Source organism: Ursus arctos, unplaced genomic scaffold (genome assembly GCF_023065955.2).
Source record: "Ursus arctos isolate Adak ecotype North America unplaced genomic scaffold, UrsArc2.0 scaffold_1, whole genome shotgun sequence".
Taxonomy (NCBI): Eukaryota; Metazoa; Chordata; class Mammalia; order Carnivora; family Ursidae; genus Ursus; species Ursus arctos.
Genome location: NW_026622763.1, coordinates 64,526,790 through 64,545,288, shown reverse-complemented (window position 1 = coordinate 64,545,288; position 18,499 = coordinate 64,526,790). Strand labels below are relative to the sequence as shown.

At 33.2% G+C, this 18,499-nt stretch overlaps 1 protein-coding gene across 5 annotated transcripts in view; it reads left to right on the top strand.

Moving 5' to 3' along the window:
• The window catches only part of CALCRL (calcitonin receptor like receptor), a 94,956-nt gene that overhangs the window by 48,259 nt on the left and 28,198 nt on the right, over window positions 1-18,499 (top strand). For all 5 annotated transcript variants that reach the window (XM_057303319.1, XM_057303328.1, XM_057303325.1 and 2 more), the window contains 7 exons: window positions 4,613-4,702; window positions 4,880-4,969; window positions 6,205-6,297; window positions 9,305-9,440; window positions 11,912-12,022; window positions 12,118-12,230; window positions 13,593-13,684. In XM_057303319.1, the coding sequence (XP_057159302.1) occupies window positions 6,244-6,297; window positions 9,305-9,440; window positions 11,912-12,022; window positions 12,118-12,230; window positions 13,593-13,684 (506 nt within the window). In that variant the 5' untranslated portion in view covers window positions 4,613-4,702; window positions 4,880-4,969; window positions 6,205-6,243. The remainder of the gene's footprint in view (window positions 1-4,612; window positions 4,703-4,879; window positions 4,970-6,204; window positions 6,298-9,304; window positions 9,441-11,911; window positions 12,023-12,117; window positions 12,231-13,592; window positions 13,685-18,499) is intronic.

Genomic DNA, 18,499 nt, shown 5'->3' with positions numbered 1-18,499 from the left:
ACCATGGAATTCTACTATGTGTACCACTGGTTCTCTACTTCAGCTGTATACTAGAATCATCTTAGAAACTTGAAAAAAATGCTTATCCCTAGGCCCCAATAGAGATGAACTGAACACAAATTTCCTGGAGTAGAATCCAGTCAATGACTTTTTTTTAAGGTGTCAGAATTTATAATGTGCTTCATAGGGCTAAGAGCACCCCCAAACACCAGTTTCCTCAACCTAATTAAATTCATTTTTAAGTGATCCATTCAAAACACACTTTCTATTTACTCTCTTTGTGCCTAGGGTTTGGAGTTATAAAGGTAGATACAATGCATGTCCTATTTTTACTGTTCTCACAATCTAGTGGCATAAACAGACACACACACAAAAAGAACTACAACATTACCAGATACATTTTGAAATAGCTATTTGAAAATTTGCTTTTGGAGTTCTGAGACATTTATTGTGCCTGGGAACACGGCAGAATATTTTGCTTGATTTATACTTGATATTTATTTATTTATTTGTTTGTTTGTTTTGAAGTAAGCTCTACTTCCAACGTGGGACTCGAACTTATGACTTCAAGATCAAGAGTCACATGCTCCTCTGACTGAGCCAGACAGGTGCCCCCTTAGTAGTTATTTTTAGAACAGCCTGGCAGGGGGAACCTGGCTGGCTCAGTCAGTTAAGCAACCAACTCCTGATTTCAGGTCAGGGTCTTGGGATCCAGCCCCATGCTCAGGCTCTGCACTCAGCAGGGAGTCTGCTTGAGGATTCTCTCTCTCCTTCTCCCTCTGCCCCTCCCCACCTCTGTCAAGTAAATAAATAAATAAATCTTAAAAAAAAATAGTCTGGCAGTACCTAGAGACAGAGGAATATGAGTGTGTCCAGGTTTCAGCATGGTCCAATGAGGCTGTTGTATTTATGTTGTGTTTCCCAAAATTAAATAGGCCAAGAATTTCCCTGAAGTCTTACTAAAAATTCAGATTCCCAGTTCTTCTCCTGAAGATTATGATTCAGAGGGTGTGTGGTGGGGTCTAGACATTCTAACATGTTCAGCAGGTTCTGGTAGTGATTCTGATGCAGGTGATCCATGAACCCACAATTTGAGCAACACTGGTTTATGCTACATCAGTGATTTGGTACCTGTTCATTCAGCAGCCTAAAAAATTATGGAAGCCCCAAGTGATATTATTTAAAAAAAAAAAAAACTTATATTTGAGTTTCTTACATCCGTAACAGATATTTAAGAAGAAGAGGTCCTTATATTTTAATTTGAAAGTGTTAAGGACATTCCAGGCCAGGATGGGGGTAGGGAGTTAAAACCTTATACTGCATGTATTTCTTAAAGATTTTATTGGAAGTGAAGACAGTAATTTGCAAGAATAATTCTAGCAGAAAGAAAAAAAAAAGCAGTGAGGAGAAAATAAAAGGTAACTGGGATCTTGTACTTTGACATTTTCCCTCAGTGGCACAATCTCTTCTACATAGTGTAGAATGACAGAAAGATGTTTCCATTTGCCATCCAAGTGTGAAAAACTGGGTTTGGAGAAGAGTGCTTATTCCCTATTTTGATTCAGAAATGTAGCATGAAACAAACCATAAGAGACTCTTAATTATAGGAAACAAACTGAGGGTTGTTGGAGGGGCGAGGGGATGGGGGTCACTGGGTGATACATTATATGTTAATTAATTGAATTCAAATAAAAAAAAAAAGAAATGTAGCATGTTGAATATGCCATAAGGGAAAGGCATGCACTAAATAGAAAATCCTTACTTTATTCACACAAAGGTTCAGGACGGTTGATGGCAAATGAGGTATGTGTGGGAAATGCTTCTGTTAGCCCACTTTATAGTGACTGGATAAGTAAGGGGAGAAGAGAATATGGCATAGGGCCCATAGAAATCCAAGATATTTTGGAAATGGAGGAGTGGAAGTAAAAAAGTTGTTTTTTCCCCTTAATCTTGGAGTGAATACTTTTAGTATCAGGGTTAGGTAACTAAAACTAAGAACTGTTATAAAGAAAAACATGTTAATGAAAAATGTGTATAGGAATAATAAAATTTTGAGAAAATAAGAAGGTTTGCAAGGCACTGCTATACATTTACAGGATTTAGGTTTCTGTGTTCTGATAACTGAGTATTGATTAAGTCACATTGATATACAATTTTTTAATGCAGAATAAGACATGCTTTACACTGAAGTAAGCAAAAAAGATTGGTTAAAAGTTTTGGATTTGGAAATGTAGATCCACGAAAAATGTTTTATGGTACAGATCAATGGTCATTTTAGGAAATGAAACCAGAATGAGATTACATAAATCCTGAGTGACTAGGAAGCTATATTTCAAAAGTTCTTTGAGGTTTTACAACATTCTTCATCTTCAAAGTTTTTTCTGTGATGAAATAAGTCATTTTTACTTTATGTTGGTCTTTGGACCAGAAAAATGAAGACTATTTGGAAATAAACTACTTTTTTAATTCCGCATGTACAGTAAAGAAAATTATTTTGTTTCTACCAGTAGAACCAAATCTTCCATTTTGATTAATTTTGAGAAGTGAAAATAAAACAGTACTGATGGGATCCATGAGGCTAGCAGAGAAAATGCCAGTAACTACTATTAGTACCATTATGACTACAAATTCATTTAAGAGTTTAAATTAGAGCTTTCTTCATTTTGAATAAGCTCTTTTCTTACTAAACAAACCTAAGGACACTTGGAAAAACCCACTGGCAGATTTAGTCATTTAACTTGACCCTTCATTGTGTACTTCATCTCTCTTTAGAATTGGATGAGAACTTCTATATCTCACAAGGCAACATGCAACTCAGTTGTCAGTAAATAATTTAACAAGATCTGAAAGATTTACAGTGATTTGCTTAACAGCTTTAGTCAGTTAATATCAAATGTATTTTAGCAAAGATAAATTTGGAATAAGCTAAATGTAGAAGAGGGAACCACTTGCTGAAGGAACATATTAGAGGTAGCATCAAAGAACCACTGAGCTAAACTGAGGAATACAATTGAACATACTTCTGATAACAATCATGCCTTTACATCTACCAATATGAGACTCAGTCTGAACTGACCTTCAGATGGATCTTCAGTGGTGTTACCTACTTGCACAATCATGAGCCCTCCATTATTGACCTTGAGAACGTTTGGCGAAAGTGGTGATTCCTCCATAAATACCACTCACCACATGTGTCTGATGGCAAGAAAATTTGATAGGTCCTTTGTCAGGTGGATGACTCAAATGACTTGGATCACCACTTAAAATGGTCATTGTTAGACTTCATGGAGAGCACAGGTGTCCACCGTGTGTTTGAAAAACTGCCGCCCAAATTTGCTGCCCCTTGATTAGGAGTGCTACAAGTTTACACAGTGCAAAAAACAACCTTGCTACTAGTAACACATTTTCCAGATCACTAAGGAATAAGGTAAAGAGGGAAGCTATAAAAGTGGAATTATTTGCATTGGTAAATATTTCGTGAAACGAATAACGTCTTCTTAAATTGTGGGTGCCAGGATAATCTAGTAAACATTAAAAGGTATTTTACTAACATACTTTTTGAAACCCTGATTTTGAAGCCTCTGATTAGATAAGAGACACAAATAAGTGCTAGTGTTGGGTGAAATATTTTTCAAATATACTGGGTTTGGCAAAACCTGAAACATGATTTTGAAACACTTTTTCCTTTCAATTTTTGAGCACAGGTACATATTATAGTTAGTTTAATCCTGACTCATGTGTAAGTCATCAAAGCATTGTTTCATAAAAAAAAAACCTATCTGATTTCCAGATAGAATAACATTTCTTTACATTCTTATTTGTGTATTTCTGGATTATATATATTTAATATAGAGAAATGTGAACTACTAATGCTTTAAGTTTGGCTTAACCTTTATGAAGAGTCCCAAAGTCAATAGAGTAAACTACTGTTTATTCAATACCCAAACAACCACAGAACTTGAAAAATAAATATTTTTCAGGACATTATTTTTTTAAGAAGGTAAAAGTGCTGATATAAGAACTTTCTCCCCCAATTTTCATTGTCAGTATATATTCCAACACTATCAAAAGCCTTCTAATAGAAGAAATGGCAGTTACTTAATAGTTAAAATTATTTTTCTTGATTGTAATTTTAAATCCTAAAGTAGTTTATTGGTTTAGTCTTTTCATTCATTTACTCATTCATTTATACAGCCAACGTAAATTAACTGCCAGTCACCAAAGTTACATGGATCAATCAGATATGGTTTCCGGCTTTGAGAAACCATACTGGCAAGGGAAATGAATATACGTAACTAAGACAACTAACACACTCCAAGACGTTATTAAAGAAAGTCATTCAAAGGAAAAATAAACTGTAGTTTAATTTAAAATTTCAGTATCTTAACCATCTTAGATGAATGAAAATAAATTTAAGTTTCTCCATATAATGGAAAACAACAAATATTTGTGAAAAAATTCAAATATATTGTAAGCAAAAGAGATTTTTAAAAATTGGAATAGCTTAATAAAAATATTTTAATGGTGTTTTCTTTGAAAATTTCAACTTACCATGGAAATTATTTTGGCTCATTGAAATAACATTAAATTATTACATCAATCAATATTTCAGGTCATGACCTTGAATTTAAGAAGTTCTTCAGGACAATGTCCAATATGATCTGAGGGAAAATGTGATTTGAGTCTGGAGACAATTGTGAATGTAAGTATTGGAAAATTAGATTTTCTCATGGTAAAATGTAATAAAAACTAAAATATCAACGCATTAATTACTAAATTGCAAAAACTTTGATTCATTGTTTTCCTTCTGTTACAACATGTTTTTTAATATCTAAAATTGATACAATGCCTCTGATTTTTTGGTTATATATTTTTTTAGATCAACTAATAATAAAAACCCAGTATAGCTGATAGAAGAAAAAACGTGATTTGGAAGATTGCTATAGTTAAAAAGAAAAGCTGTGTCTAGGTGAGTCATTAATGAGGGCAAGCAATGACATAGATTCTATGTTCTAGAAATTGGTGTGCTCTCGTTGCCTGTGATAATAAAAATAGTAAGTATAATATGTGGAAACGGTTTTTATAAATCTTACTCTAACATTGGCCCTATAATAAAAATCATGACAAGTTTCTTAACAAAATTAAATCTAAGTTCATAGTTTTCTGGCAAATATCTATTGACCGGATTTTTTAAATCTCCCTTGCCTTGAAAAATACTTCTTACACATTCAGTTAAGTAAATATTATGACTATATCATGATAATTTATATCTCATAAAATTACTGTCAAAGTAGGTTGTTCATGGAGTTTATAATGAGTAAGCAAACCCAGCAATGTTTCTAAGAATTAAGAAGTTAGGGGTATTGTTTTAGAGGCCATTTTCATTAGCTCAGAATTGTATCTACCTTCAGAAATATTTAACAGAAATACTTTATGTGGTATTGTCCATTTCCTGTAACCTTATCTTAATGACATTGATGACTTAGGGAATCTCTTATTTCCTGATTAAATGATGAATTTCTATTAATTTATAAGGCCATTTTTATGACATATCGTTGTTGATTCTCAAGAAATTGGCCCAAGAACAATTTTCCCCCTTAAATTACTGAAAAGTCAGAAATTAAAAATGAGATTAATATTTATAGGAAATAAAGGTGAGCTTTATAGTAAAATACACTATCAAAATTTGTGCTTTTATGTCCTTGTGAAGCTCTTTATTTTGATACTTTAAGCATTTTATTCCAATTTTGGCAAAGGCAAAGAAAGCAAGATGTTTTCTAATTACTTAAAAATATATATGTAAGAAGCTTTCCTGTTTGTAAGACTAAAATGTATTTAGGCTCTTTAGTACTTTAAGCCATAATGCTCTTAACATTTTTTTTAAAGATTTTATTTATTTATTTGAGAGAGAGAAAGCACAAGCAGGGGGAGGGGCAAAGGAAGAGGGAGAAGCAGACTCCAGCTGAGCGGGGACCCCAACGCGGGGCTTGATCCCAGGACACTGGGATCAAGACCTGAGCCGAAGGCAGATGCTTAACTGGCTGAGTCACCCAGGACTCCAATGTTCTTAACATTTGTAATACATACACCTATTAATCAAATTCTTAAAGCCAAATTATTGTATACTTTTAAAAAATTTACTATTGAGTACCATCTGTATTTCATAAACATTGATTAATTATATTTATGTCATTTTCTTTGCAGTTTGATTTATATTTAATAGCATATTTCATTTTGGCTTCAATGATGGAGAAAAAGTGTATCCTGTATTTACTGCTAATCTTGCCTTTTTTTATGGTAAGCATAAATTCCTCTAATATAACTCCCTATTTATGATTGTTTGTTTTAACTTCCAATATACCTATAATTAATAAGGGTTAATAACAACAGAATGACATGCAGTTATTTGATGCATAAATTAAGTACATTTTTAATCAACAAAGCAGTATTCTATTATCTTTCAGCATCCACTTTCATTGGATGCTGAGGCAGTGGGGGTGGGATGGCAAAGTGAGGAAGGTCAATGATAAAATGTAAAAGACACCAGAGGAAGGTAATTATTAGAGTTTGAAAGAAAAATGAAATGGCTCTATAGTGTAGTCATGCATAGTAAAGAAAATATTTTCAACCAGACCTGTTGATTCTGACTTAGATCTATTTAAAAAGCAGATTCCAATCTGTTGGTTTTTCTCTCATTCTGCCAACTGATTGGTTTGCATTAATTGAAACCATGCACTGTTTTTAAAGTAATTTCCTTATCCATTCATCCAAATAAGTATTAAGTGTCTGTTTTCTGACAGGCATTGATGCTATGCTTGGGGCAGGTGTGTCTGTGAGTGTATGCACACATGCGTGCCCCTGCGTGCATCTGCAGGGAATGCGAGGCTAGAGGTGGAAGGTAGACTAAGAATGACTACGAACCTATCACTGTACTGGAGGGGTCACATTCCTTATACATATCATGTTATCTTTATTGACAGAAATATCTTGTTCACATTTTTCTCTGTCCCATATGAAAAGAGTGATGGTACTCTTATCTCACTATATGTATTAGAAACTGAGAGATGTAATCTCATCTAATTCTGTGCCAGCAAATAATTTTCCTGTGGTGTTTTCAAGCAAACCCCATAAAAAGATTCAAACAAAGGAACTCAAGAAAAATATAGAAAACCTAAACAGAAAAAAGCAAGACTACATTCCTGTCAGCATTTGTATTCAAAAACAGGAGCAGTCCAAATCCTGCACTTCTTAGATGTTATCTTAGGTAAATAGACTAGAATTCAAGAAGCAGGACTTCTGTTTCTTCAGTCCGCTTCCTCCACTGAGCGTGCCAATGAGCTGCACCTGCCAACTTTGGTTGCCTGCAGGTAATTCTGTATCAGATTACCAATCTGATTATTGCAATTTAAGGATTGTGACCATTTTTCTTGAATTCATTCAGACAGTGTGCAAATCTGAGTTTTTAAGAAAAATGATGAACTGCCAGAGAACAGGAGAAGAATGTCAATTTTCTTGATGCTGTAAATTTACATTTATTGCTTGTACAGCACAAATGCCGCATAAATCTTTATTAGGAAATTAAAACTAATCACAGAATGACAGAGAGAGTGAATGGAGGGCAGGAGATAGTGAAATTGAGTGGTGCCACACACTGAGGGAATATTACTATTTAGACTTCATTAAATACAAATTCAGGCTAGAGAACAGAGAATCAAGAATAAGGGGACAAGGGAAATACAAATCAAAACCACAACGAGATACCACCTTATACCAGTTAGAATGGCTAAAATGAACAAGACAGGAAATAACAAATGTTGGCAAGGACATAGAGAAAGGGGAACCCTCTTTCACTGTTGGTGGGAATGCAAGGTGGTGCAGCCACTCTGGAAAACAGTTTGGAGGTTCCTAAAGAAGTTACAAATAGAGCTATCCTATGACCCAGCAATTGCATTACTGGGTATTTACCCCAAAGATACAGACGTAGTGAAAAGAAGGGGTACCTACGTCTCAACGTTCATAGCAGCAATGTCCACAATAGCCAAACTGCGAAGAAGCCGAGATGTCCTTCAACAGATGAATGGATAAAGAAGATGTGGTACATATATACATTGGAATATTACTCAGCCATCAGAAAGGATGAATAACCACCATTTACATCGACGTGGATGGAACTCGAGGGTATTATGCTAAGTGAAATAAGTCAAGCAGAGAAAGACAATTATCATATGGTTTCACTCATATGTGGAATATAAGAAATAGCACAGAGGATCATAGGGGAAGGGAGGGAAAACTGAATGGGAAGAAATCAGAGAGGGAGACAAACCATGAGAGACTTTTAACTCTGGGAAAGAAACTGAGGGTTGTTGGAGGGGAAGTGGGTGGGAGGATGGGGTAACTGGGTGATGGTCATTAAGGGGGGCATGTGATATGATGAACATGTGATATGACTGGCTGTTATATGTAATGAAACAATATTCATTGATTAATAATGAACTCTACATCAGAACTAAAGATGTACAATATGCTGGCTAACTGAATTTATATTAAAAAAAAGAATAAGGGGACAAAATAAAAGTAGAAAATTACTGCTTATGGAAAATAATAGAAATAATGGAAAAGTGAAAAAGAAATAAGGTTGAAGAGAGATTATACAGGCTTCATATTACAAAACAGAAACAAAAAGTGACGTAAATATTACCACCGAAGTGAAGCTTAAAATAGTGCTACTGAATTGGAAGATCATGAATATATAGCTTGTCCAAAAACATTTATTGATGTGCGTACAATGAAAATTCTGTTTACCCACACCACACATAAATGAATATTCTCAATATTGTGATTATCAAAATATGATGATAAAAATGACAATTTTGAATATGTGCCATGTGTCAGATACTTTCCCTCTGTCTATTTTATCCCATTTTACAATAAGAAAGCAGAGGCTTAGGGGCCTTAAATATCTTGCCTATAGTCACAGAGCAGGTGAAAAAGTAGAGGTGGACTTTGACTACAGCTCTGTCCATATTCCAGAACACATGTCCTAGAGCCAGCTCCCACAGGCTTCTGAGAACCGTCTATAGACTATACTTCCCAGAGCTGCCATTGGCAGCTGTTTGGGGGCACTTGAAATTGAACATGGCAGGGATATTTAAACCATGAAAACTGGCAAATACATCAGATCAAGACCCCCCCCCACCAGAGCCAGATGACCATCTAGCATATCACTGCAATGACGGTTTTCCACGGTTACAGACTGCCTCTGACAGACATTCTCACAATTTTGAATTTTTTTTTAATCCCTTAGATTCTTGACATAGCAGAATCAGAAGAGAACATTGAAGACTTAAGTCAGTTGGGTGTCTATACTAGAAATAAAATCATGACGGCTCAATATGAATGTTACCAAAAAATTATGCAAGACCCTATTCAACAAACAGAAGGTAAACATGACTTTTTAATTTTAAATTCATTTGATATATTTTTAAAAGAAAACTCCATTACATCATTAATGGGTTCCTTAGGTCCATTACTAAAAATGGGTTAGTTGTTAGCTTTCCTGGCATGTGTGCATTCTTAACTATATATGAACATTTTATGACATAATTTATCTTGCTTCTTTTAAAAAATTCTAATAAAAAGTATGTGTAACAGGAATATTTTTAGTAACATTTTTTAAGATACAAAGATATTTAAAATATCAAATGTGTGCCTTGAATTAAATCAGTGGCTGTTGATCTTCAGTTTATGCAATTTGTATTTCTTTTTTTCACAAGCTGCTTGATAGGAGTTTGCACAATAAAATTATAATTTTTGTGGGTACATTTGGTAGCAATGCTAATGAAGTCTAAGTGCTTCTGTTTCTATTAAGATATTCTTTAGATATTTTTGTAACATTACTGAGGGATTGTTAAATGCCAGATGTCTGCCTTGATTCTGAATATACACAGATGAGTAACACAATTAGAGTTGCCAGACTTAACAAAAACAAAATCAAAAGTCAAAACCAAAACCAGGCCCTGTATTTTATCTGGCAACACTAAAGACAGGGAATATCTTCAAAATATAAAACGCAAAATTCACAACAAAACATAGCAAAAGACTTTCGATATTTCTAAATTATCAGTGGAAACAAAGATCTTAAAATTTTTGGAAAAATATTTGATGGTATAATATATAATGTTTCATATATGAACAAAATGTTAAAAGTAGGGTATTATTAATATTTGTAACTGACAAAATGAACTTGACTGTAAGAAAAAAAGTGATTTTCCCACACTGGGCAACTTTTATAATCTTAATGAACAATTCTTCTTACTGAAGAATCTAACTGAACAATATAATTTGCTTATCTTTGGAGAAGTATTTAGATATATCTATCCAAACATTTTTATTATGAGAAATTTATTCAGTCAAAAATATCTTTGAAATATACAATGACAAACTATCTGATATTATGTCAATAGGGGTTTAATTATCAAGTGCATGAACTGTATACAAATTCTGTGTTAATCCATCCGGCTTCTCACTTTATTCCATTAAAATCTAAGTGTTTTAAGTTTAAAATGAAAGAATTAACCCCTTCCAGATCATGTAGCTATATGTAAAAGTAGGCTTCAAATCTAATTGAACAACAGGAATATCTTTATGAGATAATTTGGTGATAAAATCATTTTAGAATCATTGTGTAATCCATCTTCCTGTTGAAGCGTCATAACACACTGTAATTTTAAACACTCTAGAAAGTCTTGCAATAAAGAACTGTTGTTATTTTAACTTTGTGCTTCCCAAATCTTTTGACCATAGAAACTCTTTTAACGGACTACCTACTCCTGTCTCACTCAAATGCCATACAGCACAGTTTGAAAGTTTCTGGACCTTGCAATCTATTATACTGCCAGTGTTGTCATTAATTAGATAGAATCTTTTGGACTAGCGATATGGACTTAAGATGCTTTCTATCAGGGAATTCTTCTCAGATAGGTCATAAAATACATTTTATTTAGTAATACATGAATGCAGACTATTTAAATAAGTGTTTGAAAAATCACAGGAGAAAAAACTGATGTTATCTGAGTTCTTTTTTAAATCAGAAGTATTTATACTTTCAGGCCAATAGAATTTTTTCCCTACTCCCATGAAAGTTAGATTGATTCTGAGATTGTGGCACAAATCTGTTAAAAATAATAAACATCTCATACAACATTCGGGCTTCTATCTATGAGTGCTTGCCTGATAAGATGGAAAATTATTTTCTTTGATTATAGACTATTAAAACATTGGAACACTGGTCATTTTATTTCTCTATGCCTTTACTAAAAATTACATTTTGTCATGTAAGAGGTTCTTTCTCTTCAGGTTGTTAAAAGGAAATTGTTAGAATGTTAAACACTCCACTCCATTTGGAAAGTAAAGGAAGGTAAGTAAGAGCTAGAATTTGGTAGAGGGGTCTAAATATCTGTTAGGGTCAGTGTAGTGAAATGGGAAATGTTGGAGTGTTCATTTTTTCCCCCAGAAAATATTAACACCTTGCCCTAAGAACACAGTTTCTAAGATAGCATATTTTCCAATTTCCCATATTTAAAAAAAAAAAAAAACCTTAAGTGTAGGGACCTTTATGGTTAAGGATAACCAGCAAAGACCACTTGATTTATTGAATAAATAGCTACCTTTGAGAATTGGAATTAAAGTTAAACTTTCAATATACTCTTATAGATATTTCTAAATTGAATTTAGCAGTTATTCCAATAATTGTTTGGTGAAAAATATAAGTAATAGCTATAGATTTATATGATGTCTTCATTTTCAGTTGGTGGTCTGTATTTCATGTCAGTATCAACCCACCAGTAAGACTTTATGTCTTCAGGTATAACTAGAGGGACTAGTAGTCGCTGATGTTTATTCTCCCCTTTAGGCATTTACTGCAACAGAACCTGGGATGGGTGGTTATGCTGGAACGATGTTGCCGCCGGAACCGAGTCAATACAGCACTGCCCTGATTACTTTCAGGACTTCGACCCATCAGGTAAAAGCAGAAATTTATATGCAGATCTGCTTGATATTAAATAAACCCTAAGTTAGCTAAACTACTGTTTTCTTCTTTCCTTTTTAATTTTAAAGAAAAAGTTACAAAGATCTGTGACCAAGATGGAAACTGGTTTAGACATCCAGAAAGCAACCGAACATGGACAAATTATACCCAGTGTAATGTTAACACACAGGAGAAAGTCAAGGTATGGAATTTACACTGTCTGTTCAAAAAGTTAGTTGCTGATACAGTATTGGAGAAAATTTACTTTGTGTTCCATTCTATTGTAAAGCCTTTTCATAATATACTTTGAGAAAACAATGGAGAAAAATGTGGAAATAATCATTCATTCTGTCATGACACTGAGGAAGCAATCCTGCTAGGTAATAGTGTATTTACAAGTCAATGTGTCAGTACTGGAGTTTCAAGTTTCCCAAAGAAAACATACTTTAAAAGTATAAGAAAAGGGAACATTTCATTGGTATTGGAATTTTGAGAACTAAGTTCAAGAATTGTGCTCCAGTAAACAAGGGAAGCCCAGCAGGGTTTAAACAGCTCTCTCTGTCCCTAACAGAAGGCTGTCCTTCCCGCTGGTTTCTAGGTGATTCTCACTCACATACCCACTTTTAGTACTATACATTAAAGTCAAGGTTAGTCACAATTTGTCACAACAATTAAACTTTGGTAGAGGCAGTTTGTCAGTGATTGAAACTGAGTCCTGAAATCTGACTTCCTGTTTCTGCTCTTTACCAGCTAGATGACCTCAGGCAAGCTATAACCTCTCTCTGCCTCAATTCCTTGTGTATCAAACAAAGATAACAATAAACTCACCCTCAAGGTTTTCATAGGGATTGACTTAATACAAGGAAAAACCTTTGAAAACTACAGGCATAGAATAAGCATTTGATAACGGTCAGCTATCATTATAATTATAAATAATGTATTCTTTGCTTATTCAGAGAAGGGTTTAAAGAGAATTATAAAAACAATAAAAGGATAAGTTAAAATAGATGGAATACAGAAAAATAAGAAAGTCAGAGGAAAAGTCAAAACCATGCAAAGGAACATATTTGTACGTTCAGATCAGAGGCTCCTATAATTACTATATTGAGATTTATCTTGGAGTTTCAAATTGTCATAGGAAAAAGAAAAACCCAGTAGGAAAGAAAGCCTTACCTAAAGAAAATGCACAAAAATAATTACATAGCATTTGATTTAATGTGCACAAAGTGATGAGTGAAAATTGTCAGTATCTTTCAAAACATAAAATGCTAGTTTCATATATTACAAAACCTAGATCAATAAAATTATTCCTTCCTATCCTATGAGTTCTAATTTCTTAAATAAAAAGGGCATACAATTTATAAGTTTTGATGTCACTCAACAAATTTGCATAGATACTCTTCATTCCAGATGTATTCAAATATCTAATGCAAGCTAAATGGTAAGACTATCAGAGCACATATTTTTAAAAATACAATTTATTCTACTGATTTGAGCTTATGTGCATGGAGGATTATAGTACTCATATGAGCCTTACTTGTTTTTTTATCCACACAAATTATAGACTGCACTGAATTTGTTCTACCTGACTATAATTGGACATGGATTATCTATTGCTTCACTACTTATCTCGCTTGGCATATTCTTTTATTTCAAGTAAGTACATGTAAAATATTTTTTAATTTACCAGTTGTCATTGGTGAATGAGGTGTCTTGTGCGTGTTCATGTCATGTGCTGATAAAATATATGAAATATAGATGATTTATAACATTTAAAATAAATTGAACGTTTAAAATAATTTGAAATACATTTATCTTATCATGACTTTGTAAAATATATAGAGCAGAGATTGGTGGAAAACTGAAGCTCAACTTTACAAAATTAGTAGACATATAAGAATGAAGTCATGTAGTGAGAAGAGAGCCAAAATCATTACGTAAATTTATCTGTATTTGTTTCAGAAACTGTCAGATATTATAGGTCTTCTTAGTTGAATTTTCAACTTCTAGGTCAATTTTTGTGTCAGTATACATGGTACAGTAGAGAAACTGGTATTTTGTGCAGATAATGGCAATGGGATTTAGTATATATTATTAAATCTAGTAATAGAAATATATTGTTAGATAACTTTTCCTCATTTGGGAGGTCATCATTAATATAGTTAGCTTATATATTTGAATTTTACTTGAAATTTACTTCCTTTTCTTGGGAGAGAGAGTCAACTCCAATTTCTTGATTTAACTAATCAACAAGTGATGTTTTAAATTGACAGGAAAATAAATTCCAAAACATGCATACAATATTTTATGCATTAATGTGGTTTTCATAATTTTGATCACTACCAATAATTATAGAATGCAGTGTGAAGAGTAGCTGTATCTTATTGTATCTTCATTACCATTGTCATTATCTTCCTCCTCCTCCTCCTTCTTTGCTTCTTTCTTCAGTAGTTGTCTTGGAACATTAGCAGCTTCAGAATCAGCTAGAGTAGTAGCACATCACAATAATCCAAACCCGGAAATTATCAGGCAGCTGGATGCTAGATACATATGTAACTAGAGCACCAGATTTGGCCCACAGTCCATCAGATATTCAGAGTATATTGAATAATATATGAACCAACCAAAAATTGTCTCTCATGGCTTCAAAATCACAGGATCTAAAGATTGCACCAGAATTGCTATTTTTGGAAAACTGTGCCTTTTAAAAAATCTCCAGTATCAGTTACTTTGAGGAATCCACATAGATACTTTTTAATGATTTATAACATTATATAGGCACCATTAGAAAGTGACTTTAAGAACTCCCCTCTAGGGGCTCCTGGGTGGCTCAGTCGGTTAAGCATCTGCCTTGTCTCATGTCATGATCCCAGAGTTCTGGGATGAGCCCCGCATTGGGCTCCCTGCTCAGTGGGAAGCCTGCTTCTCCCTCTCACATTCCCCCTGCTTGTGTTCCCTCTCTCGCTTCCTCTCTGTCAAATAAGTAAATAAAATCTTAAAAACAAAAACAAAACAAAACAAAACCCAACTCCCCTCTGAATAAAGCTAATTAAACATTCACGTACTTTTTTATATTTGACGTTTTCTTTAGTAAATTATGTAAAAATGTATCAAAGTCAGTTGAAAAGAATTTTTATCCTAAAATATGGAAAACATTTCTTAAGGAATTAAATTTACTATACTATATTTTGCAACAAGTTATCAAAAGATTCTTGCTCAAAATGAATCGCCAGTTCTTAGTCAATGCCTTTATAATTAGTTATGTCATATCAGTTGCTTATATATAGCTTAATAAAACTTCATGAATTTACTCTTAAATATATTCTCTCCTTACACAAGATTTTTTAAATGAATACTGTCTTTGGAGTAGGAAAAACTTTATTAGGATTATATAATAGATTAAAAATGTCTTTTCTAAAAAATAGAAAATAAACCATTTTCCAAAGTAATAATTTTTATTTATTTTTAATTTATTTTTAATTGTTTTAAAGATTTCAATTATTTATTTGAGAGAGAGAGCAAGAGAAAGAGAGAGAGCATGAGCAGGGGGAGGGGCAGAGGGAAAAGAAGAAGCAGCCTCTCTGCTGAGCAGGGAGCCTGCAGGACTCTGGGGTCATGACCTGATCTGAAGGCAGATGCTTGACTGACTGAGCCACTCAGGCACCCAAAGTGATAATTTTTAAATAAAGTCCTCTGGTCCATAGTAATATATAATTTATGCTAATTGACAAAGTGAAGCAATGTTGCTGATGCTAACAAACTTACTGGTAAAATAGGGCAATGAAAATTAGCTAATATTTAGTGACTTTAAAAACACAAAATGAAATTAAAATTTCAAATTCTCATTTAGTGTAATAAAATGACTAACAGTTTCACAAAGATACAGTTCATTTCTTATTCGTGAAGACAGAATTGTTTCAATTTAAAAATAGAAACTGTCTAAATTTGAAAATATTACTCTCTTGGCTCTTACAACTAAATAATGCAAATAAATGCCATTAAATTTATGCAGTACTCCTAGAACTCAGATTTTTAGTTCATGAAAATTACATGTCTACTGCACCACACCATACCATACAAACACACTGAGAGAATGGATTTAAATATAACTAATATTAACTAAGTTTCTTTTTCTTTTAACATGAAAATTCTTACAACTATGACTGAATACAAAGATCAGCCTTTATCCTAAAAGCATAAAATAGAAATAATAAGAGTTCTTTAGTACTATTTCACAAATCTTGGGGAAAAGTTACAAGTTTTAACTATTTCTAACCTCAGGAAAAAGAATTCACTCCTTAATTAAAAACAAACTATAATCTTGAGAAACAAGACTTGCACTTAAATTTGTAATAGTTTTTAAAAATCAAAAACAATTTAAGCACATTACTTAAATAAAGAAAAGAAATGTATACACCTGTAATTTTAAGATCCTATTGAGTACCTGTAACTTTACTATCCTATTGAGCAATTTCTTATATTTTTGCAGTTTATTTCATATTCGTTTTTACCGTTTTGTTATGTACAAAGCATGTTAACTATTTTATAATTTAGTGTTATATAATTCTTTCCATGTCCCTGAAGAGTTTTGAAAACTCTTTAGTTTATTATTTAGTCATTTAATTTGCTAAATAATATTCCATTTAATAAGTTGACAAAGGTTTATTAAATTATTCCTCAGCACTAACATTACTTCCAAATTTTCCTATTAATAAAAAACACTGCAATGGACATTTTCAGACATAACTTTTCCCATAGTTTGCACTATTTTTTTAGGCTACATTCCCAGAGACTTGGGATTTCTTGGTCAAAGGGTATATATCTTTTTATGGTTCTTGAAATACATCATCTTAAAAAGCATCTCAAAATAAACATGTTTGAAACAAATTCATACTATGTACTTCCTCCTAAGCCAAAGCAGTTTTTCTTCCAGAGTGACCCATCTTCGAGAATACTACCACCAGCTAGCTAGTTGAATTAGGAGCAATCTGTGGCATCGTCTCAATTTTCTTCCCTGACCTTCTTCCTCATGCTCTGTGGATTTAGCCTTGCAACAGCCCTCCAATGTATGCAATCAGTTTCACATCTGCTGTCACCACCCCCACCCTTGTGTTACCTAGCCTCAGTAAGTCCCCCTTCACCACCTTCATTCAAGTCCAAACAATGCAGCCAGAATATTTTCACAGCTTTAGATCAAATACAAGTATGATTTTATCACCCTTTACTTTAAAAATCTTAAACTTTCTACTGTAATTTATATAAAATCAAAATCATTAATGTATCCTATAACTGACTATCTTGCCTATCCTCCCACACCCAGCCTGCTCCAATGTATTCAACTTTCAGATCTAAATTGTAGGATCAGTTCCTCAGTGAAATCTTCCTGAATTCCTTATTGTAGCATTTCTAAAACTGCAACTAGTTACAGTGGATGTGGAGTGAATTTTTAATTACCATTTAGATCACCTAACTCTGTAGATTAAAACTAATACAATTGAGACCCTTTAAATTAAATAACCTCTTTTTATTTTCCATCTAATAAGCCAAAATGTACATTAAATATCTGCATGACATGAAGCTAAGCATAGCAGTTATATTGCATGCCAAAATCAGTAATCAAAAAGAGAACAATAGTCCCCTAGTATACCAAGTCCTATTGTCCCAAACAAGTTTGAATTTAGCAAGGATGTAAATAAAGTCCTGCACTAATTCCATAAAGTCAAATGTAAAATTAACAAAGCTTCTTCATGAAGAGTCTGTGATTTAATTGAGCAAATGCTTGTTGTGAACTAATGAGGCAGTAGTGGGACTGTCTAGTGAAAACCATGCTACAAGCTAGAATATACCAGTAAATGCAAAGTATCCAATTCCAAATCTCTAATCAGACCAGTCTCTTACCCTGTCCACTACGGATTGACTTTGTAAGAGAAAAAGAGAATGTCAGAAGATTTGGCTTATCATGACATTGAAGCAATTGAAGAAAATAATGTCCACTGGTCAGGGAGTCAAGGTACCAAAAATATTAAGCCAGAGAAAGACAAAACATGGGGGTACAATAGATGACTGCAAGAATCCAAATGACTGTAACTGGAAATTTATATAATAAAAGTTTATATAATAACATAGGAAAATTTGGCTCAATTAAAAAAATCTAGAAAATTCTGACAGCTAAACAAAACAGAATGAACCACCAATTGACCAATCAACCTTCCTGTCACTCAAGACAGAAATCGGACGTCAATTTATCAGGAATTTTGAAATGGGGGATTCCCATACTGGGTTAGTTCATAGCTAGTCCTAATGATCTGTAATGCTACTTCCAAACCCAAATCTATGAATGAGCAGTAATTTAGTAAAGAGGATTAGAATAAAAGAATTAACATTTTTAAAATCAAAATACATAATTTCAATATCAGGGAAGTTAACATTTGTGAAAGTATTTTGCAAGCTAAGAACAATCTACACAGAAAA